The 24,811-nt window shown below is 41.5% G+C and overlaps 1 protein-coding gene across 3 annotated transcripts in view; it reads left to right on the top strand.

The window, feature by feature from the left end:
* The first annotated feature begins 441 nt into the window (after window positions 1-441).
* Window positions 442-24,811, top strand: part of ubr1 (ubiquitin protein ligase E3 component n-recognin 1) — a 302,958-nt gene continuing 278,588 nt past the window's right edge. For 2 of the 3 annotated variants that reach the window (XM_059951970.1, XM_059951990.1), the window contains exons 1-2: window positions 442-570; window positions 24,157-24,410. In XM_059951970.1, the coding sequence (XP_059807953.1) occupies window positions 484-570; window positions 24,157-24,410 (341 nt within the window). In that variant the 5' untranslated portion in view covers window positions 442-483. Of the gene's footprint in view, window positions 571-12,564; window positions 12,617-24,156; window positions 24,411-24,811 lie in introns of all 3 variants that reach the window. The other variant, XM_059951981.1, reaches the window with a different exon arrangement.

The following is a 24,811-nucleotide window of genomic DNA, read 5'->3' as shown; positions in this document are numbered from 1 at the left end:
GTTACTAGAGCTGTGAAACAGCAGCTCTACTCTCTGTGCACCATTCCTTTGGAAAACGTCTTAGAGACCAGATCAACAAGCCACAGATATAGCTCTGATGAAAGGTCATTAACCTGAAACAGTAACTCCGCTGCTGGAAGAACATGAAACAGCAACCATTCCTTGCACTCCACAAATGCTACTGGACTTGCTAAGTACCTCCAGCAGTTTCTCCCTATAGGTCAGATTTTCATTAGCTGTAGACCGTTGCTTTTCTACTCTGTGCAATGATCAATCATACAAGTCACAAACACAAGGAAATCTGCAGATGCTGGAAGTTCAGACAACACACAACGCAGTCTATCAGCTGGCATTGATTTGATCTGATGCCGACGAGCGCCGAGAGGTGGCGCTAGACACCGCAGCCGCGCTGCCGTCGAAGGTCGGCGGCGCGATCCGAGAATCGGCGACGGGAGGCGCGGGCTCGCGCACTGGAGGGGGAAGATGGCGGATGAGGAGGTGGTGAAGGAGCCGAGTGACGGCCGAGGGGAGTTAGCCGGCGTTTGGCTGGAGCCCGAGCAAGTCGTCAGGGTGAGCAAGCGAAAGAAACCAGCGGGCATGATGGTTGTTAACGACTTAGCAAGTGTTGGCAGCGACTGGTTGCTGGGGTTGGGAGTAGAAAATCATCCGGGGGACGGGCAGAGAGGGTTTGCGGGGAAGGTAATGGTAGGGTCGGGGCTAGGCGGACGGGCAGCGGGGAGGAAGGATCGGAGGGTTGAGGCTGGGCAGTGGAGAGAGGGCAAGAGGGTCGGAACCAGGAAGTTGTGGGGGAGGGGGTCGGGACCGTGGAGAAAGGAGGTGATGGGGGGGGGGGGGGAGTGTCAGGACCATGGGGTGGCAGGAGGGTCGGGACCTGATGGAGGGGGGAGGGTGAGGAAGTGGGTTTGGGAATGGAAGGGAGGAAGGGGATTGGGATTACGATTACGCGGAAGAGATGGGAGTGGGGAGAGGGTTGGGACCGTGGGAAAGGAGGTGATGGGGGGGGGGGAGTGTCAGGACCATGGGGTGGCAGGAGGGTCGGGACCTGATGGAGGGGGAGGGTGAGGAAGTGGGTTTGGGAATGGAAGGGAGGAAGGGGATTGGGATTACGCGGAAGAGATGGGAGTGGGGAGAGGGTTGGGACCGTGGGAAAGGGAGGGGTGGCAGGAGGGTCGAGACCTGATGGAGGGGAGGATGAGGAAGTGGGTTTGGGAATGGAAGGGAGGTAGGGGATTGGGATTACGCGGAAGAGATGGGAGTGGGGAGAGGGTTGGGGCCGTGGGAAAGGGAGGGGTGGCAGGAGGGTCGAGACCTGATGGAGGGGAGGATGAGGAAGAGGGGTTGGGAATGGGAGGGGATGTAGAAGGATTGGGACTGTGTGGAGGGGAGGGGTGGCAGAAGAGTCTGGACTGGGTGGAGGGGAGCAATGCTGAGCAAGGTTTACTGTTGCAGGCTGTCATCTAGTTAACTGTGGTTTATTAAAATAGAGGACATTCTGTGGATTAGAATGTGTGGGTTAATTTCACCTTGTAATTACAAAACTCAGCACTTTCAAACAGATTAATGTGTATGTGAATTTGATAATCTAAGAATTTTTCACTTACACATATGACAGTGTATGTGTGTCAGGTGGCTGGGGTCACCTAAAGCTATGAGTACCCTTAAGAGGGAAACCAAGAGGACAAGTGGGCATACTGTAGCTTTGTCAGATAAAGTAAAGGAGACAGGTAAAAAATTCTGCAAGTATATTAAGAGTAAAAGATTAACTAGGGAATAAATAGACCTTAATGATCAATGTGGTTGCATTTGGAGCCCCAAGAGATGGTAGAGGTGTTTAATGGATAAATCTCATCTGATAACTCTTGGAGAAGGTAAGGAATTAAGGAATATATTAATGTTTTGGAGCTTATCCATATTTCAACAGAGGAGGAGCTGGTGGATAAATCCTCAGGGCCTGATCAAATAAATTCCAGAGAGGAAAAAAAGTACTGTGTCCCTGACAGAGATACTTGCAGCATTGATGAGGTTCCAGAAGATTGGAGAGTGATGAGGGGTGTGCTTTTATTTCAGAAGGGCTGCAAAGGTAAGCCAGGGAACAGGCTGTGCAACCTAACATCAGCGGGAATGTTATTGGAGGGATTCTGCAGCATAGGATCTGTTTTAATTCAGTTTGTTTTGAAAAGGTAACAGAGCATTGATACAGGACAGTATATATTTTAGCAAGGCCACACAAGTCTTTTCTGTAATGTAAGGATTCATGGGATCCAGGGTAAGTGCTCCCGTTGGTTTCAACTTAGCTTGATAGAAAGACAGAGTCTGGTAACGCAGGATTGTTAATCACATTGGAGGCCTGTTACCAGTGATGTGCTACAGGGACCAATGCTAGGCCTGTTTGACATTTGTATTAATGATTTGGATGAGTGTTAATTTGATTAGTACATTTGCAGCTGACACCACAATTGTTGGTCTAATTCACAGTGAGAAAGATTACAACAGGCTGAACTGGGGAAGTGGGCCAAAAATGGCAAGTAGAACTCAGGCAAGTGGTAGGCATTGTATTTTGAAAAGTTGAACCAGGGCAGCACTTGGTTCCTGAAAATTGATGTAGAAAAGAGAGATCTAGGATACAGGTATATAATCCCTTTAATGTTGTACACAGATAGATGGAGAAGGTGTCTGGCATGCTTGCTTTCATTGATTGGGGTGTTGAATCCAGGAGTTGGGGCATCATCTTGAAACTGGACAAGTCGTTGATGTGACCACATGGAAGATTATGCTTAATACAGTTCTGATCACTCAGCTAAAGGAAGGATATCATTAAAATGGAAAGCGTGCCAAAAAGATTCACAAGGATGTTTCCAAGATTAGGGAATCAATAGATCTTGAAGATCAATGTGGCTGCGTTTGGAACCTCATGATATGATTGAGATGTTCAATGAATAAATCTCACCTGATATCTCCTGGAGAAGGTAATGGAAGCTAAGGAATTAAGGAATATCGTAATGTTTTGGGTAGACTGGGACTTTATTACTTGGAGTATAGAAGTCTGAGGGGGTGACTTTGTTTAAGTATGAGAAGGGGTTTACCAGCACATACACTCTAAGAATTAGAATGCATGTGCTATATATAACAAGAAGTTGGAAAAACTTGGGTTGTTTTCTTGGTGGCAGCAGAGGCTGAGGGAAGATCTGATCGAGATTTACAAGATTCTGAGAGGCATACAGACAGTGTTTTCCCAGGGTTGAAATGCCCAATAATGGAGGGTGTGCATTAAAAATGAGAGGAAGAAAGTTCACGAGAGGTGTGAAGGGCAAGTTACTCTGACTTTTGGCATTTTGGAGATACAGTCGGCCCTGCTTATCCGCGAGTTCCGCATGCGCGAATTCAACCAACCGCGAATCGAGAAAACCCGGAAGTGCTCTTCCAGCACTTGTTGTTTGAGCATGTATAGACTTTTTTTCTTGTCATTGTTCCCTAAACAATGCAGTATAACAACTATTTTACATAGCATTTACATTGCATTAGGTATTATGTAATCTAGAGATGATTTAAAGTATACGGGAGGATGTGCTTGGGTCACCGTGGATCGGGATCGAAAGAAATCGGAAGTGCTCTTACTAATTTAAGCCTGAACAGGTACATCCGGTATTATTTAGCATCAGTTAGTCAAACGTTTGTCTTAGTATATAATATATATTTTACCATTCTCTGCATATAAAACACTTAAGAATGTATGTTTCAGTGCCGGGCTCAGGAAGTTCCAGAGTTCGATCCAGTGACAGACCATTTCCGAGTGCGCTCTCCTTCCGTGCCTGGTTGATGTGGAGGATCAAAAACCCAAAACCCAGTAATTAAACCACTGCGCTGCTTAGTAATAATTGTAGCTTTCATTGGGGCAGGGCCTTTCTCACTTTATCCTTTAAAATTGTTCCGATTGTTGACCGATGTAGCCTAATGCTTTTCCAATGACCAATGGTGTTTCGCCTGTTTCCGATCGCTTTATTATTTCCACTTTATTTTCAATCGTGATTATTTTCGTGAACAGAAACGGGCTGCCGGGTCCTAATGTCCACAGCACTAGACAGGTTCAAATAAGGTCTGGGGTTCCGCTGGGTCCTAAGGTCCACTCCGTTAAGTCAGGTTGAATAAGGGACTTGAGCATCTGCGTTTTTTGGTATACGCGAGGGGTCCCGGAACCAATCCCTTGCGGATAAGGAGGGCCATCTGTACTTTTAATCAGTTCCTGTATCTCACCATTCACTCCATTGCCTGATCTCTTATCCTCTGATTCCTGTAATATCCAAAAATGCATTACTCTCAAGTAAAGAATTCTGAAAGTTTGTACTCTATGGAGTGAGTACATTTCTCATAGCAATTCATAACAGGAAGAATATTGTATCCCTCCCTCTTCTCTCCCCCCCCCCCCCCCACGACCTCAATGGTTCTAGAATCTCTTGAGAGGAAGTGGGCCTATTGATATTTACCCTGTCGATCCTTTTCTCAGTTTTTTTTTCTGGTATCAATGAGGTCATCTCTTGTTCATCTAAACTCTTCTTTGGTTATAGGGTGCTTTTATTAATCTTTCCTCATAGGACAACCTCTTTCCCAAAGGAATCACTTCAGTAATTTGATACTATGTTAACTCCAAGGCTTCCCATATCTTTCCATTCAAATATAGTACCTTTAATTTGAACTTTTTTCTTTATTTTTAATTAACTGCTGTTACTGAAACTCTCCTTAACTTAATCTGGTTAACATATTGCTGCTTTATCATTTAAATCTGAAAGTTTTCCCATACTTGAAACCCTTTAACGTGTCATCTACAACCTTTATTTACCAAAATACGTACAGTCTCTGTTCTAGTGTAGCAGCACTCTTCCAGTGCTTTATGCTAGTGTCCTGTGAATTGAAATCCTTCTCCCAAATTGTTATTCTTTCATTCAAACTTGTACCAATCTCCATGCTGTTAAATTAACAGTACTGACATTACTGTCAGTGAGACTTATTAAATTTCAGCCCAAGCTTTGAGATATATCTTGAGGAATCTCATTCTTGATTTTATCTGTATTGTTGATTTCTGCATTCACCTTGACAATAGGATCTTTCAATGACAGAGGAAGAAACCATTCTGCCTACCTAGCTGTCGTGGAGCAAGCTTTTATTTCCATTCCTTTCCCCCATTTCCTTATAATCTTGCAGCCCGTTATCTGAGGCTGATCAATTCCACTTTGATCCTTTTTGCCATTAACCCATACAGTGAATTCTTGGGATATGTGAGGAAACTCGAACACCGACAGCAAACTGGTACAGTAACAAAGTGAATGTGTAAACTCTGCTTCACTCTCCCATCCTTCCATTCTAGCCCACTTATGTCATGGGTAAATAGCAGCAAGCATGTAAAGGAATATTTCTTTAACATTGGCACTAGCAAGACGATGTGGTCTTTTCGACCTTCCTCTCAAGGAAGTGTCTATTGTAGATATTCTTTTTCTTAGTTTTTTTTTATTCCGAACTAGTTTCTGATATACTTTGCTCACATCAACACATGGCAGGAAGTTCTGTTTTCTATATTCACAATGATTTGATTTATTTGATAGTCTGTATGATTACTGAAAGTTATGAAAGTGCATTTTGTTAGGCATTTCTTTTGATTTTGTAACTGCATTAGCTTAAATTTGAAATACTGTAAGTTATGAAATGTTTTGTAAGTACAATCCAAGAATATCCTGCATCTATTTCCCAGCTGGATCATTATTTTTGTATATGCACTCAGTTGACATTTCACTCCATTTGAGTGTCTTCTGTAGCAACTCTCCCCTTCTCTTTACCTGTCAACCTCAGAATTTTTCTTCTTTCAAGCATTTGGCCAACTTCCTTCAAAACAATGATATCAAGGCAGTTCAAAACAGATTGGGTCAGTTTAAGTTTTAGAGGGGAATATTTGTCCTGTTAAGCCTGACTTGGAATTTTGAAGGCATATTTTGATTCCATTTTTTGAAAGAAATTTTGGATTGATTGTAAGAATTGCCTGCTTTCTCTGAATTTGTGAATAGAGGTTCATTGCTCAGTCCTGGGCAAATAATTTGTTCTGGGAACTTCATCAGTTATGTGGGAACTTAAGTTACCGTATGTTACATTTTATTTTGACTGTTAACAGTTGATTGGTGAATTTTAAATAGGTAAACTCTGCTCATTGTTTTGGAGGTGTGCGAATGGATGAGATTAATCCAATTTATTTTATAAGGAACTGTATCTCAAATACACTGATTAATAGTTTTTTGTTTTAAAATAGCGAATGAATAAAGGCTAATGCTGTGAAACTGTTGAGGTTGGGTAAAGTTGCATTCATATGACATATTTAAATTACAGGTTATTTTAAAACATGTCACAAGTCAGCAGTTGTTTATGTGTGGAAACAAGTCATAAAACACTACAGCACAGTACAGGCCCTTCAGCCCTCCATGTTGTGCCAACCCATATAATCCTTAAAAAAAAGTGCTAAACCCACACTACCCCATAACCCTCTATTTTTCTTTCATCCATGTCCCTGTCCAAGAGGCTCTTAAATACCCCTAATGTTTAACCTCCACCACCATCCCTGGCAAGTCATTCCAGGCACTCACAATCCTCTGTGTAAAAAATCTTACCCCTGATGTCTCCCCTAAACTTCCCTCCCTTAATTTTGTACATATGCCCTCTGGTGTTTGCTATTGGTGCCCTAGGAAACAGGTACTGACTATCCACCCTATCTATGCCTCTCATAATCTTGTAGACCTCTATCAAGTCCCCTCTCATTCTTCTACTCTCCAAAGAGAAAAGTCCCAGCTTTGCTAACCTTGCTTCATATGACTTGTTCTCCAAGCCAGGCAACATCCTGGTAAATCTCCTCTGCACCTTCTCCATAGCTTCCACATCCTTCCTATAATGAGGTGACCAGAATTGAACACAATACTCTTAAGTGCGGTCTCACCAGAGATTTGTAGAGTTTCAACATGACCTCTCTACTCTTGAACTCAATCCCCCTGTTAATGAAGCCTAGCATCCCATAGGCCTTCTTAACTACCCTATCAACCTGTGCAGCAACCTTGAGGGATGTATGGATTTGAACCCCAAGGTCCTTTGTTCATCCACACTCTTAAGTAACTGACCATTAATCCTGTACTCATTCTGCTGGGTAGTTTTGAAATATGGTGTACAGAGGCTCCCATAAACAGTACTTACTTATTTTAAGGAATAAAGTTAGGACCTATGGAAATTCCCATGTTTATATTATGGAGGAATTTACACAAGTGAAAAGATAAATACCGTAGCAAAGATGATCCATTTGTATTTTTTGATGAAAGAAGGGTTAAATTGGTAAACTATAATGTGAAATGGTTTAGGTCTCAATTACTAACTATCTGCATTAATTTAGATGTAGAGCATTGTTTAAGTTAATTGATAATACAAAGGTAATAGTTAATAGCTTTGAGGGCCTCATTCAGATTGGGCACAATCGGGTATCTTATCTATGCACACCTAAGAAATTCTTTTGCTTTCTCCTAATTATGTTTCTTGTGTCCTAATCATGTAACTCCACCTCAGTGGCAGATGTTGTCTTAATCTTGGCTTAAAGCAATTCTTCAGTACTACAGTGGGTTGTTGCTTTGGCTTGTATCCTCTGATATATGGATAGGAGCTTTGAGCCATAATTTTGAGAGCTACAGTCCATTTGCTTATGGTGAAAATTCAGCCCACAACACACAATTTTGTCTGCGTGTTTTCTTATTTCAATCAATAGAAGCATTCAATAGAAGCAAATGTAATAGTTAGTGATTGGTGACATATACTGTATTTTAGTTATGTTAATAAGTAATTGATTATAAAGGATTAATTGTATTCAAGCCCAGCTAATGCAGAAAGTTGGATGTCTATCCACCTTTAATGATAATGAAACCTAAAATAACGGTTTCATCCATGGGATGGATTTTTGGGTACTGAATTCAGACCACCTTACAGAATGATATATTGACTGGTACTGCATCATTCATCGTGTGGAGCAGAAATTCTGCATTGAATTCAGTCTTTTCGTGTTTGTACTGCTCACCCTTCAAGATGTGCAATTTTCTTATTTTTAGTTGTTAAAGAAAGGAGGAGAAATGCTTAGCTATTTGACCATGTGGGTATTACACACAAAATACTGGAGAAACTCAGCAGACCAGGCAGCATCTAGGAAAAGAAGACAGTTAACGTTTCAAGCCGGAACCCTTTGGCAGGACCGAAATGTTGACTACACATTTTTCCTAGATGCCGCCAGGCCTGCTGAGTTCCTCCAGCATTTTGTGTGTGTCGCTCAGACTTCCAGCTTCTGCAAATTTTCTCTTTGTGATTGACTATGGGTATAAGCCTTTTGTTCATTTCTGCAATTCGCAGCTTTTGAGTTCCGGTGAGATTCTTCTAACTCAGTGTATCCTAACGTTTTTAGTCCAAACACCTTCATACTTGCCAACACACCTCTTATACTTTCCAGCTCCCCATAGTGTAAGAACATATCTACCATATGTTAACACGAGAAAAATTAATCTGTTTAAAATTTTTGTCTTTAACTCTCGCCAACACAGTACCTTCTATCAATGTGATCCTTGAGCTTGATGGTTTTTAGCAAGAGTTGAAACATTTGGTTCAAGTTGTGACAGCAAAAGTCTCAAGTCCCCACGTGTAACAATGTCCAAGCGGTTTCTGTTTTTTTGTGAGTATGTGGTTCACTGCACTGAAGCCTCTTTAAACCAGGTAGGAGGATGGAAATACAATGAAGAGTAATTTGGCTCTTCTCCAAAGACCAGAACACTTTGTATGACAGTGTAGCCACGTACCACAAAAGCCATAGTTTTTGAAAAGCATTTTTGCTTCATCATTCTGAATGTTGATAACTTTTTCTTGCAAGCCTTCTTCCTGTTCTTCCGCCTTACAAAGAAATGGGTTAATTACCCAGACCGGAATTTCGCTCAAACCATTGAATTGATTCTGAAATTCCTCCAGTAACTGCAGGTATAAGCAGTTTTCTTGCAAATCACCATTGTGAAAGAGTGCATTCTTCTCCAATGCTTCACCAGAAGTGGACACTGCACTTTTTGCCTGGACTAAATTGAAATTCTGACCTTTCAGTTTCATATTTAGAATGTTCATTTTGTCACACAGATCAGCTAGGTATGCCACATCTCCATGTGGATGTTCAATCTTGTTTCCCAAGCTCTTGTTGACTTTGAGCAAAAATTCAACCACAGTGTCAAAAAGATCAAAGAACCATTTTAAGCAGCCTTTTGATGGCCAGTACACTTCAATGTGAAGTAAGTGTTCAAGCTCTTCATTGTTATCCTGACATAACTAGCAAAATATTCTGCTGTTTAATGGATGAACTTTAATTTTGTTGATAGCAGATACTACAAGAATCGTGCTTGAAAAAAGGTTGCTGGCTGTGGTTTTTGGCTGCGTGATGATGAGTTACATAATGGATTGCAAACAGACATGAAAATTTTTTTTTAATATAAATGCTACCCTGGTACATGGTACCCTGTCATATGCGATGCTGCACTTGTTGCACAGGAAATCATGTTCCTAATTGGAATACTTTTATCCTCAATGTACATTTTGAGTTCATTGTAGATTGATTCTCCAATGCCATAAGTAGCCTTTTCGGGGTGTCTTTTACCGAAGTGTTCTTGCAGTCTTGGTTTCATGGTTTCATTAGACATTACAGTATTACAAAAGACACATGGGGTATCACTGATTGCAGCGGGGTAAAACCATACTCCAGGTATGTAACATTGTATTGACACACTTACTGTAGTTTCTTAGCAGGATTAAAATTCAAGGCTTCAGTCTAAAAGAGATTGTGCCATACATATATATCCATCATTAACAGGGCTAAATTCACACAAAAAAAAATTAACACAAACTGGGAATGCCTGATGGATGTTGAAAATAGCAGTGAGTTGACACAGATGAAAAAATGATAGCAGGGAGGCAAAAATGAAAATGAAATGGTCGTAACAGTGAAAATTACATTGGCAAGGATTCAGATTGGTATCTGAATTAGTCAGGATAGAGCTGGTGTTTGACAAGTTACCTGTGTACTATTTCAGTTGGCACAATTGACCTAAGGTCTCAATATGACAAAGATGGTTCTTGATCGTATGAAGCTGGGGTTGGCAGGTTCACTGGCTTTATTTCACCGTTTGGTTCTGGCCAGTGCTGTATTGTTGTGTGACGTGTTTTCCGTAGATCTGTAGAGAAAGTTGAGGGTGTATACTTGACTTACCAACTGTAAAATTGCATGAAATCGTTCCGTGCCATGAATAAAGGGGAAATGTTGGGCACCCAATAATGTCTGTCTGGTTGGTAAGGTCGCATTGCAGAGTTTCAGACACATTGTGACAACGAATGCACACCGCTTGCAGAGCTATGGTTGTTCCAGTGCCTCATCCTTTTACTCTACTAGCAATCGGTCAGGTCTCGTTCCTCAAGTTAGGGTGCTACTTACTGTCGTCCCCACCCCCCAGGAATCCTGAAAGCCCCCTTCCACCCGGCAACTTCTATTTCCCCCTAACGCCCTTTTAGGACATGTAACTGTCCCCTTGGGAATCACTGTTCTAACTTCTTGATGTGGCTAGTGACGGGTTTTTGGGGAGGAAAATCAGGGAGCAATAGAAGAGAGGGGACTCAAATGGGAGGGGTTTTGGAAGGTGGGACTTGTAGAGGGTGGGGAGGGATTTGGAGACCATGGGTATGGGAAGGCAACCTTTGGTTGGAGGGGTGGTTTGAGGAGAGGACTGAGAGAAAGGGGGCTTGGAACAAGAGATTGTAATTGGGAGTAAAAGAAGAGGGAACGGGGCTGAGGGGGCTTTTGTCAAATGATTTCCTTTGAAGAGGGAGGAAGACAAACAACGGGCCTGGGGACATGTTCGGCACAACTTTGTGGGCCGAAGGACCTGTATTGTGCTGTAGGTTTTCTGTGTTTCTGTTGCATATCTCATATGTGACACAGACAGAAGCAATGGACTCAGATGCTGCCCATGTACGTCACATTCTTCATCGGCCATGCCCTGTTGTGAAGCTGCAGTCTTTGTTTTCCACATGTGTCATGTGATTTCATAACTATCATGATAGAATCATAACATTGCAAAGATAATTTTGAGCTGCAGTACTCCTGTGAGAGATATTGCACAGAACTCTGATTTTATCATTTTTGAATCTTTGCCAGATCTGTCCCTGAAGGCAAAACAATATTAATATCTCCACTATAAATTCCTCCCCTTTTTTTTCTTTTCACAGAGGTACTAAACCCGCATGGAGTCTAATTTTAGGGTCTTTCATTTTAAGAATGAGTTTAAAAGAATGAATTGCGATGAATATGAGTTTGGACTTACCTTATACTCTTTAAAGCCATAGCCCTTGCCACATTTCATCTGTGTGATGTGTTGCAGTCAGTCTGCTACTCATATAGCAGACTGATATGATATTTCAACAGGTTCGCAGCTCCTATAGGAATGAGTTTGAACAACCCTAGTAGTCTGGCTCATATCTTCATGGTTGCTCCCTACAGAAAACATGTGATAATTAGAAATCAGTGTCCAATCTCCTAAGTCCAAGCTGAAATCCTTAAAAGTCATGTTCAGAATAAAATAACTATTTTGTTAACTTCCCTTCTACTTTTTATATTGATTTTTCATGTAGACATACTAACACATATATATTCACTTTTATTTACATGATGACCTGTAGCTAAGGATGATGTCAGAATGGCAGAGTGGGGGATAAAAGCTGTTGCACAGGTTTACTGTGGTTAAGAAGGCATATGGTGCATTGGCCTTCATCAGTCATGGGATTGAGTTCAAGAGCCGAGAGGTAATGTTACAGCTATATAGGACCCTGGTCAGACCCCGCTTGTTGTACTGTGCTCATTTCTGGTCACCTCACTACAGGAAGGATGTGGAAACTATAGAAAGGGTGCAGGAGGGATTTACAAGGATGTTGCCTGGATTGGGGAGCATCCCTTACAAGAATAGGTTGAGTGAACTTGGCCTTTTCTCCTTGGAGCGACAGAGGATGAGAGGTGACCTGACAGAGGTGTATAAGATGATGAGAGGCATTGATCGTGTGGATAGTCAGAGGCTTTTTCCCAGGGCTGAAATGGCTAAGATAAGAGGACACACTTTAAGGTGCTTGGAAGTAGGTACAGAGGGGATGTCAGGAGTAAATTATTTACGCAGAGTGGTGAGTGCGTGTAACGGGCTGCCAGCAGCTGTGGTGGGGGCGGATACAATAAGATCTTTTAAGAGACTCTTGGATAGGTACATGGAGCTTAGAAAAATAGAGGGCTATGGGTAACCCTAGGTAATTTCTAAAGTAAGTACGTGTTCGGCACAGGTTTGTGGGCTGAAGGGCCTGTATTCTGTAGGTTTTCTATGTTTCTATGTAATGTGCTGATTTCAAAATGCATGCTTTGACAACCAAGTACATTAATCTTTTTACTGTTTCCTGTGCTATCCTCTATTCCTTAATTTCCAGATATCTCCATATCATTTGTGAAGAGGAGAGACCATACTGGATCTGGTATGAGGTAATGAGCCAGGTTGGGTGTCAGATCCCTTGATGGGTGAGCACTTGGAGATAGTGACCACAGCTCCCTGACCTTTACCATGGTCTTTGAGAGGGATAGGAGTAGATAGTATGGGAAGGTAATTGGGGGAGGGGGATTTACGATATTAGGCAGGAAATTTGCATACATATTCACAATTTATGCTCCTAAGGAATGCACAAGAGAAATATGGAAGTTTAGGAAGAACTTGTATAGGGTATGGGTAGATTTGTCTCATTGAGGCAGGGAAAGGATGGTAGGTGGAGGAGCCATGGTTGACAAGAAATGTTTAGGAAGTAAGCAAGGCTCTAGAGAACTACATCACTGTAGATGAGAGTGCAACTGGGTGATAGTCGTTGAGGCACCTTGCCCTGTTCTTGAGTACTGGTGTAATTGATAGTCTTTTGAAGCAGGTGTGAACATCCAACTGCATGCACTCACTTTCTGGCTGGCACAGATTTTCAGTGCCCAAGCAGGTACACCATTGGAGCCTTATGACTTGCGAGGGTTCACCCTCATCATAGATGTTCTGGTATAGGCCTCTGAGACAGGGGTCACAGGGCTACCAGATCCTGCAGGAATTTGCATGTGCAGTTTTAATCTCCCTTTCAAAGTGTGCATAAAAGGTGTAAACCTTATCTGGAATGAAGCATCACAGCCATTTATGATAGGTTTAGCCTTGTAGGAAGAAACAGCGTGTAAACCCCGCCAGAGTTACCATGCTTCAAGTCAAGTCAAGTTGCTTTTTATTGTTGTTTCAGCCATAATTGCTGGTACAGTACACAGTAAAAACGAGACAACGTTTTTCAGGACCATGGTGCTACATGAACAATACAAAAACTACACTGAACTATGTAAACCAACACAAAAACTACACTAGACTACAGACCTACCCAGGACTGCATAAAGTACACAGAACAGTGCAAGCATTTCAATAAATAATAAACAAGACAATAGGCACAGCAGAGGTCAGTAGGTTGGTAGTCCGATGGCTTGGGGGGAAATCTGTTACATAAATAAACAGCTGAATGGTGACATCTGGGATTCTGTCTGATTCCATCTCTAACTTCAGTTGGAATTTTTTTTGCTCTTAAAGTAGCCTCATGATGGTGTTGGTATTGGGACAGTTTCTCTTCACGTATGTCAAATGATGGAATTGTTGGCTTTGTGGCCAATTTTGAAGATGATACAAAGATGAGTGGAGGGACAAGTAGTGTTGAGGAAGCAGGGAGTCTGCAGAAGTCTTTGACAGATTAGGAGAATGGGCAAAGAAGTGGCAGATGGAATATAGTAAATGTAAGTGTTCTGTCATTGACTGGTGGAAGGAATAAAGGCGTAAGCTATTTTCTAAATGGGGAGGATTCAAAAATCTGAGTGCAAAGTAACTTGGGAGTCCTTGTGCAGGATTATCTGAAGGTTAACTTGCAGGGTGAGTTGGTGGTAAGGAAGGCAAATACAATACCAGCATTCATTTCGAGAGGATTCGATTACAAGAGATGGATGTGATGCTGAGGTTTTATAATGCATTGATCAGATCATACTTGGACTGTTGTAAGATGGTTGTGAGCCCCTTATCTAAGAAAAGATGTGCTAGCATTGGGGAGGGTCCTGAGGAGGTTCTGGGAATGATTGTAGGAATAAAAGGGTTATGCATGTTTGAGCATTTGATGGCTCTGGGCTTGTACTTGCTGGAGGTTAGAAGGTTGAATTTTGAAAGGCCTAGACAGTGAATGTGAAGAGGATATTTCCTGTAGTGGGTGAGTCTAAGACCAGAGGGAAATCCTTTTAGAACAGATTAGGAATTTCTTTAGCCAGAAGGTAGTAAATCTATGGGTGAGGAGGTCAAGTCTTTGAATATATTTGAAGTGGAGGTTGATAGGTTCTTGATTAAGGGGGTCAAAGGTTACATGGAGAAAGCAGGAGAATAGGGTTGAGAGGGATAATCAGCCATGAGTGAATGGTGGAGAAAACTTGATAGGCCAAATGGCCTAATTCTGTGGCCCCTCATGATGCATCACTTACTATCCCTAATCGGACAATATTTCTCCAAGTGCCTGTAAATCTTGTCTTCAAAAATTTGCCCACCACTGAAGTAAGACTCTGTTCTAGGGGTTTCCTAGGGTTAGTCCTTCTTCCTTTCTTGAACAAAGTCATAATATTTGCAATTCTCCAATCATCTGGTATCACTGGCCAGTGAAGAAGCAAAGATAATCGCCAAACATATAGCAATCTCTTCCCTGCTTCCTGTAGTAACCAGGGGTATATCCCATCTGGCTCCAGAGGCTTAACTATCCTAAAGTTTTCCAGAAGTTCCTGCATATCCTCTTTTTTTCAAGTATCAGCCTGTTTTATGTTGTCCGCAAAACACAAGGTCCCCCTCAATGGTGAGAACTGGAGAAAAATATACATTAAGGATACTACAATTTTTTCCTTTATTTTGCATTTTTTTGCACTAATTTAAAATGTTTTTAAAAAGTGAAGTAACATTCATGGGTTGGTTCTTGGTCTTTTCAGAAATCTGACGCAGAAGGAAAGAAGCTGTTTATAAAACATTGAGTTTGTGCCTTCAGGCTCCTAGACTACCACCTTGATGGTAGCAATGGGAAGTAGACAAAGAAATCCAATCTTTAGAAAGAAATGAAATCTGATCAGAAAATGTGATTCCTTGTTGGGTAGAATTAAGAAACTGCAAAGGTACAAAGGCCCTGATGGGAGATATATACAGGCCCCCAAACAGTAGCTGGGATGTGGGGTGCAAATATTTTATAATATAGTGTGGACCATACCCTTCTAGCCCACTGAGCTCTGCTGCCCAGCAACCCACCAATTTAACCTTGGTCTAATCACAGGACAATTTACAATGACCAATTAGCTTACTGCCTGGTATGTCTTTGATTGTGGGAGGAAACCAGAGTACCTGGAGGAAACTCAGTGTTCACAGGGAACAGGCAGTGCTGGAATTGAACTCTGCAAGAACTATAATAGTTTAGCAGTCAAACTGTTGATAAAAATTGTAAGAGTTAAGGCACAAGCACTGATTCCTGAGAAATATCTGCTTATTCCCACTTTGTTTCAAAACAACTTCTAAATCCAAGTTAGTAAATTATACAAAGCTTCTTGTAGCCTGTCCTTGTTGATCAGCCTCCTGTATGGGACCCCACCACTTTAACCTTTCTGTCATCATTCGCATTGTTTTATTAAGAAGAGAGTGTAGAAACAAGCAGGAGTTTTCAGGGCAAATACAACAGTTTGGATAATGGGAAACATTTAAGTTCCCACTGGGTTTGATTGTTCATCTTTGAAAAGTGGGTTCAGGTCCACATGATTAGTCATTACTGAAATGATCTAGTCATTGGTTGTGTGGAAATAAAGCAAAAACAGTGTTTGAAGACACAAGACTGCAGTTGCTGGAATCTGGAACAAAAATTAAATTGCTGGAGCAACTCGGTGGATCAAACAGCATCTGTGGAGGCAAAAGGATAGCTGACACTTCGAGTTGAGACCCTGCATCAGCACTGAGAATGCAGAGGGGGTTTGTGTAACAGTAGCTGTAAGATGTGCATCATGGGAAATTGATCAGAAGAAAAGGATTTGCCTAAGGAATAACTTGGCTAGCTTTGTCATTATGATAAATGAAGGAATTGAGCTCAATCCAGAGTGAGAATTTAGGAGAATTTGATATGTAAAATGATCAAAAATTGTTTATTTATTGGCATCAACATTATGTAAATAATGAACAAATTAAGTTTTGCTCATGCCGTTTGAACAAAATAATCTTGCTGTTCACTTATGATGTATCTGAGACTCTAGTTCTATTATATTGCCATACAAACTCGGTTAAGTCAGCAAGATAATCAGACTGATCTTCTGAGATCTGCATGGCATTGCCAGTAAATAAGCCTGTGACAGGCCCATTCTTGTTTGGAGACTGCCATTATTTTTCTGCTCAGAAGGGCTGATTCTGGCACTCAGAGCTGTGATGGTAGGTACATTGTGGTATTATGGCGGTGCACTTGGATGCAGTGGCCACTCTTTGGTGCATTGAACCAAGCTGGAACTGGACAACTTGCCATCTATTCTACAGTCATGCATTCAGGGACTTGGGCTATATTTTGGTTGTTCTTTGACTGTTTTTCTGAAATTATAAACATATGTGCTATTTGTGCGATGTGCTGTTGGTAATTTATTTTGCACCTTGGCTCTGGAGGAACACTGTTTTGTTTGGTGATATTCATGCATGGTTGAATGATAATTAAACTTAAACTCATGGGGTTCATTGGTAAAATGTACTGTGTTAATTTGTTTTTGCATATGCATACTGTATCTTAGGTCATCTATTTTTTAAAAAAATTGCTTACTAGAATACTGTCAATAGTATGACTGACTTTTGGATTATTGTGGATGTTGAGCTTTCGAAGTAGAAAGCCTGGGTCAGCATGTCAGCTTCTATTAGCACAGCGGACCACATTTTCAGAGGGACTGATTGTGGAATAATTGCCTAATCAATGGCTCCAAAACTGCTACAGTGGTCCATGAATACTTTACAGCATCTTTTCCCTTATTATTGAAAAATTCCATATGAAAGTTTATTTTTCAGTTGGCATTTTTCAACAATAAGGATAATGTGTTGCAGTTTGGGAAATCAAACCAGAATAAAACTTGTACAGTGAACACTTGGCCCCGGAGAAGTGTTATGGAACAGAGGAGTTCAAGTACTGTACAAGGTTTTCAGAAAGCAGTATCACAGTTGACAGGGTGGTGAAGTTTGCAATAGGCAAACTGGCCTTTATTAGTCAGGGTACTGAGTACGCAAGTTGGGACATTATTTTATTTACAGAAACAGCACAGAACAGGCTTTTCTGACTCAATAAGCTGTACCATACAGCAACCCACCTATTAGGCACTAGCCTAATCACAGGGCAATTTACAATGACCAATTAACCTACTAACTTGTAGGTTTTTGGACTATGGGAAGAAACAAGAGCAACCGGAGAGAAAATCCATGTGGTCATGGAGGGAACATTTAAACTCATTACAGTGTGCTGCGAACACACAGAGTACTGTGTTTAACTTTAGTCACTTTGTTTTAAGAAAGACACAATTAAACTAGAAATAATGCAGAGAAGATACGAGAATGTTGTCAGGACTTGAGGGCCTGTGTTACAGGGAGAGGTTCAGTAGGCTGGGACTTTATTCATTGGAACTGATAGAAGTGTAAAAAATCATGAGGGGTATAGACAGGGTGAATACTCAGTCTTAGTCCCAGTGAAGATGAATCAAGAATAAGACATAGAAGTTTAAGGAGACTAGAAATATTTAATAGGAACTTTAAGTAATTTTTAAAATGAATATGTATATATGGAATAAACTGTTATGGGAAGTGGCTGAGGAAAGTATGCAACACTTAAAAGGCAGTTGGATGGGACGTGGATAAGAAAAGTTCAGAAAGATGCAAGCCAACACTAGCCTGAATGGGCAACTTGGTCAGCACAGACCAGTTGAACCAAAGGGCCTACTTCTGTGCACCACAGAGTATAAGGCCAACAGACACAGAACTGGGCAGGTAACTCTCTGCTTCAATGTCTGATGGAAACTTATCACTGATTTTTTATTGTTGCTGGTTAAAAATGGCAGTGACTTGCACTAGTGTGGTGTAATCTTTACTATAAGTGGTTCAAATGGTGATGCAATTTAGTTGTGGGTATTGAAATCATTCTTCCCAGCAATGCCAACAACCCTGGGTGCAGTGACAGAGCTGTGCGAGAGAGTTTTAAAAGTGGAAAAGCTATTGCACTGGGGCATTTCCGCTCTCTCTAACTTGGAGGTCCAAGTCCACTGGTACAAAATAGTTGTCACAAAACAGGGGACTTGGTTGCAGTAGATGGCCATGGCATCTTCTGTGCCTTGTCATGTCCTTCGCTCTCCACGAAGTGTTGCAGAACTGCCTTCCTGCCTGTTGGATCTCATTGTTTATCTCATCCGCCCAGTTTGCCAGAGCTGACCTCACATGCTAGGACAGGCATATTCCTTTCTCACTGGGGGATGAGGCCAGCTGGCTACCTTCACCTGGTTTAGCCTACCTGCAGAAGCGGTGTACTGGGTTGCATGCAAACAGCTACTTGGAGCCACAGGTGAGAGCTGAGTGTCCAGTGGGGACCAAAGGTGAGTGAACTTCCCCAGAATGGACAAGACAAGCCCCTTCATGAGATATGCTACCCCTCCCTTGACATTCCATATACCCCCTACATCCATTAAGTTCCATACCTATACACTTGTTATGAATTTGCTATTTTAATTAGATCTGCTATTTCACGCACATCTGCTCTCACCCCAGCCTCCTGCCACCCCACTAGGGATAGGGTTCCCCTTGTCCTTACCTACCACCCCACCAGCCTCTGGGTCCAACATATAATTCTCTGTAACTTCCAACGGGATCCCACCACCAAGCACATCTTTCCCTCCCTTCCCCCTTTCTGCTTTCAGCAGGGAGCAGGGATCGCTCCCTACGCGACTCCCTTGTCCATTTGTTCCCCCCCCCCATCTCTTCCCACCGATCTCCCTCCTGGCACTTATCCTTGTAAACGGAACAAGTGCTACACCTGCCCTTACACTTACTCACTCACCACCATTCAGAGCCCCAGACAGTCCTTCCAGGTGAGGTGACACTTCACCTGTGAGTCAGCTGGTATGATATACTGCTCCGCTGCTCCTGGTGCAGCTTTCTATATATTGGTGAGACTCGATGCAGACTGGGAGACCGCTCTGCTGAACACCTATGCTCTGTCCGCCAGAGAAAGCAGGATCTCCCAGTGGCCACACATTTTAATTCCACATCCCATTCCCATTCTGATATGTCTATCCATGGCCTCCTCTACTGTTAAGATGAAGCCACACTCAGGGTGGAGAAACAACACCTTATATTCCGTCTGGGTTGCCTCCAATCTGATGGCATGAATATTGATTTCTCTAACTTCCATTAATGCCCCTCCTCCCCTTCTCACCCCATCCCTTATTTATTTATTATTCCCTCTCCCTCCCTTTCTGTTTTTTTCTCTCTCTGTCCATCACTCTTTGCCTGTTCTCCATCTCCCGCTGGTGCTCCTCTCCCCCCTTCTTTCTCCCTTGGCCTCCATGATCCTTTCCCTTCTCCAGCTCTGTATCCCTTTTGCCAATGTACTTTCTAGCTCTTAGCTTCATCCCTCTCTCTTCTGCCTTCTCGCATCATTTCGGATTTCCCCCTCTCACTTTTAAATCTCTTACTATCTTTTCTTTCAGTTAGTCCTGACGAAGGGTCTCGGCCCAAAACATCGACTGTACTTCTCCCTATAGATGCTGCCTGGCCTGCTGCATTCCACCAGCATTTTGTGTGTGTTGCTTGCTATTTTAAAACTAGTTTAATGTGAGCACTGGAGCTTCTCCCAAATCTGCGTATCAAAAGCCTGGATTTCTATACCATGAACTAGCTGCTGTATCTCTTTATTCCTGTTCAGATTCTTAAATGTCATGGTAATATTCTTCATCCTGTTGATACTGCTACTGTGCTTGTGATGATTGTAACAGTTCTACTTATCTGATTGTTCACTACTTGCTCTAAACTAGGCAAACTTGTAAATCTTGTGATGACCCATCACACTAAACATTTTCTTTATTGCTCTTTTACTAATTTGGCATGTCTTCTGGATGTCTTAGACAAGTTGGAAAAATGGTAAAAAGGTGGCAAATTTTGGGAAATGTATGATGCATTTTGGTAACAGGAACTATTATCTAAATGGGGAGCAGGTTCAAACATCAGAGGCGCAGAGGGACTTGGATCCTTGTGCAAGACTCGCAGGAGGTTAATTTACAAGTTGAATTTGTAGTAAAGAAGGTAAATGCAATGTTGACAAATATTTCAAGGGGAATAGAATATTAAAAATAAGGAGATGATGCTGAGGCTTAATAAGACACTAGTCAGGCCGCACTTGGAGTATTGTCAACAGTTTTGGATCTCCTATCTCAGAAAGGATGTGTTGGCATTGGAGCGAGTCCAGAAGAGGTTGACGAGGATGATTCTGGAAATGAATGGGCTTAACATATGAAGAGTGTTTAGCAGCTTTGGGCCTGTACTGACTGGAATTTGGAAGATTGCAGGGGGATCTCATTGACACCTACTGAATGTTGAAAGGACTAGATAGGGTAGATGTGGAGAAGATGTTTCCTATGGTGGGGGTATCCAGAACTAGGGGGCACAGCCTCAAAATTGAGGGGCAACCTTTTAGAACAGAGGTAAGGAGGAATTCTTTTAGCCAGAGAGCAGTGAATCTGGAATACTCTGCCACAGATTGCGGTAGAGGCCAAGTCCATGGGTATATTTAATGCAGAAGTTGATTGTTTCCTGATTGGTCAGGGCATCAAAGGATATGGCAAGAAGACAGGTGCATGGGATTGAGTGGGATCTGGGATCAGCCATGATGGTATGGCAGAGCAGACTAGATGGGCTGAATGGCCTAATTCTGCTCCTATGTCTTGTGGTCTTATCTCAGATCCTATTGCCTTTCTATTCTCTTTCAAATTGCTTCCCAATTTCATTCCATTTCTTTGTTGATTTCTGAACTTGGGCAGAGTTGATTGACATTGGCTTCATCTTTATCTAGCCTTAAGATCCCTCACTTATCAACTATTTTATTTATTCTGTCCTCAAACACTTGTAGGGTATTAATATTATAGATTTTCTGTATAACTAGCTCATGTAGGTTGCTGCTCTTTTCCATATTGTGGTACTTGTGTTGTTGTAAACCTGATCCTATCACTTATGTTTTCATTCACTTTCCTCCCTTGTTTAATAGTTTTATTGTTAATCCTCTGTCTTTCAAAATAAAATTACGTGATTTCAAAGGCTCGTGTATTGTCAGTATACAAATCTGAAATTATTCTTCTCCAGGTAGCCGTGAAACCATGAAAGAAAAGAAAATCATCAACCCCAAATCCTTTCTCCCCAGCACAAAAAAATAAACACAAACTGAACAGCCATATCGACCATGAAATCCCCCTCGCCTGCACACGTAAAAATGAGAACAATCATGTGAAAAATGTAGAATCTATTAAAAAAAAGACTAAAGAGTCTTTAGTCCACATCAAAAACACAGAAAATCTGGATAACATTCTCTGGGCCCAGTGGCAGGCTTTTCCCCCTCTATAGCAAAGCGATCCCACCAGTGATCAAAAGGCAGCCTCCCCGTTCCATAGCAGAGTAATCCCACCAGTGATCCAAAGGCAGGTAGCCGATAGTCACCTTCCGCATTTGCCTCAATGTTTCAATCTCCCTCGTCCTTGGTCCTACATTCCAACTGACAGCAATTTCAGAGATGGATTCGCTGATGTTTTCTGCCTCTCGCACAACAGGCAGTTTGCGGTGATCAAGGTTGTACTGTTGCTCTTGCCACAAAAACACACCTTGTTCAGTTTTTTCCTCCCAGACACACTTCCCCTTGGAAATCCTTTGGCAATATATTTCCTTTCATCATTTTTCTAGCTTACCTCCACTTGCCTCTTAAATTTCTTGTTATTTGTCACCTACCCAAATATCATTAATTTTTCTCAGTTTCTGGCTGCCTTTCCCTCTCAGCCTCTATACCACCTGCTGTCCTAAATTCATCATGCTCCCTGCCTCCCCAAGTTTGTTACTATCATGTTTATGATTAATCTCTCCTGACATATACCATTTCATATTAATGGCTGCCCATTTGACCCAAGCACCCTTATTATATCCATTGCCTCATTCATGGAGAACCATTCCTGATCATGTTCTTGAATGGTCTACCCACCAAGATCTCTCGTCATCCCAATCCTTTTGTCTAAGAATCATACTATAATTGACTTGTTGTGAAATTTGTTTTGTTGCAGCAGTATAGTGCTAAATAAATTACAATTAGAAAAATGAATAGTGCAAGAGAGGAATAATGAGGTAGTGTTCATGGACTGATCAGAAATTTGATGGTGAGGGGAAGAAATTATTCATAAAATGTTGAGTGTTGGTATTCAGACTCCTGTACCACCACCTGTAATAATGAGAAAAGGGTGTGGCCTGGTTGGTGATAGTCCTTAGTGATGGATGCCAGTTTCTTGAGCTGCTGCCTCTTGAAGTTGTCCTCAGTGGTAGGGAGGGTTGTGTATATGATGGACTGGCTAAGTGTGCAACTCTCTACAGTCTCTTTTGATATTGTAAATTGGAGCCTCCATACCAGGTGGTATGGAGTCAGAATACTCTCAACAGTGCATTTATAGAAATTAGCAAGAATCTTTGAAATACCAAATATGAAATTCCTGACAGAAGTGGCTTCTGGTATGCCTCCTTTGTGATAGCAACATTCGCAGTGGAAAGGATGTGCAGCTGCAACACCTCAGGGGATGTTGGGCCCAACGGAGGCCTGGTCTGTGTTCTCCCCAGTTTTTTTTCTGCAAAATCTCAGCTACTAAATCCTTTTCTCACTCTACACCTTAATATTTTGGAAGTTAAACTGATTCTTTTTCTTCCTGTATGACTTCATCTGCACCTTGTTTTGATTTTTTTGAATGTTTCTGGTGAGAGATGAACATATCTATTTTTGTTACTGGAGAGTGAGTATGTTTCAGGGGCACTCAGTTGATTGACCATTAATGTTAGGTAGAGATTAATAACAATGTTTTGGATGAGCTTGCATTCTGATGAAGAGCCTTTGATCTGAAGCATTAACTGTTTCTCTTTCCTTAGATGTTGCCTGACCTTAGCAAGTTTTTTGTTTTTACTTTGGATTTCCAGCATCTGTAGCCTTTTTAATTTTCAAGTTCTAATGCATTTCATTTTCAGGAATTGAGTGTTGCTGGTAAAGCCAGCATTTATTACCTATCCTTATAGCCTTTGAGCTAAGTAGCTTGGTGGGTCACTTCAGTCAACTGCATTGGTACGCTTGGTGCCACATATTAGCCTGGCTAGGTCAGGTAAGGTTTTCTCCATATCTCAGATACGCGCTGATTGCTTAACTAGCCACTGTAGTTCATCCCTTAGTATAGGAGTGTTGCTGGCGAGTCGGGGGCAGGTATGCAAAAGATAACAAATTACAGGGAAATAAAATCGCACAGATAAAATAGGATATGGTTTTCTTGGATTTGAGTTCAAGAGTATTGAAGGAGAAATGAACTCGGACCAAATATGTGAGTTGAAGGTAACAGCATACCTGTTTACCATTTAGCTTGAGTATTTGGCTGTGGGTTATGGATGTGCTGTTGACACTTAAACACACATAACACCAGCCCACATGTGCTTATATTTGTTATTAGGATAGTTAAAGTAGGCAATGATAAATATTAAAAAATATTTGTCGATGTTGAATCTGCTGTTAATGGCAATTTGATGGATTAATTATTGGATTTATTCAGCAAGAATATATTCAACAAATGAGGTTGGAATATTCAGTTGATGAACATGATACCTGAGTGAGTACTTGGTATAAATGATGGCTATGGAAAGCTTTCACTACAGCTGACAGTTTTATTTTGTCTTGCAGATTTGGCAGGAAGGAGTTGATCTGTGTTCTGGAATATACCGATACTTTATGGAATATGTCCCTCCAGTACGCTATTCAGGATCAGAAGCCAAGTTACCTGAGGAGGAACAGGCCTATCATGTGATACTCCAAACCCTGGAATGGTTTCTCTTTGGAGAGTCCCCTGAAGCTGGTTTTGCAAAGCTGGAACAAAATAATACTTCACAATTATGTGGCCGAGTTTTCAAAGGAGGAGAAACTACATATTCCTGTCGGTGAGAAGTCATGTAAATTTAGCACCCTGATTACTTTTCATGTTGATTTACATATGGTTTTAACCATCTTTTGGCCAACTCTTAACATTTGTGTTTATTCCAACAATTTGAAAGAAGCTGAGATACCATTAATTTGGAAAAAGAAATAGGTTATCTATTATATTGACTTATTGTTATCACAAGTATGAAGGAAGTAATTTAGAAGTATAACCATTGTTTAAGATATTCCATAGATAGTAAATTTAAAATAGTTTTGGGAATGAATATGGAGCCATGTCTCAGGAAGATGTATATTCCGTGTGTTTACCATCAGGATAGTAATTCCGTAAATAATGTAAATACCATAATCAATTCTTAACATATCAATGTCAATGTGCCTCTGTATGATCTTGTTCATCTGC

The sequence above is a fragment of the Hypanus sabinus genome, chromosome 2 (genome assembly GCF_030144855.1).
Source record: "Hypanus sabinus isolate sHypSab1 chromosome 2, sHypSab1.hap1, whole genome shotgun sequence".
NCBI classification, from domain to species: Eukaryota; Metazoa; Chordata; class Chondrichthyes; order Myliobatiformes; family Dasyatidae; genus Hypanus; species Hypanus sabinus.
Note: the sequence above shows the minus strand (reverse complement) of the source record. Positions and strands in the feature narration are given on the sequence as shown.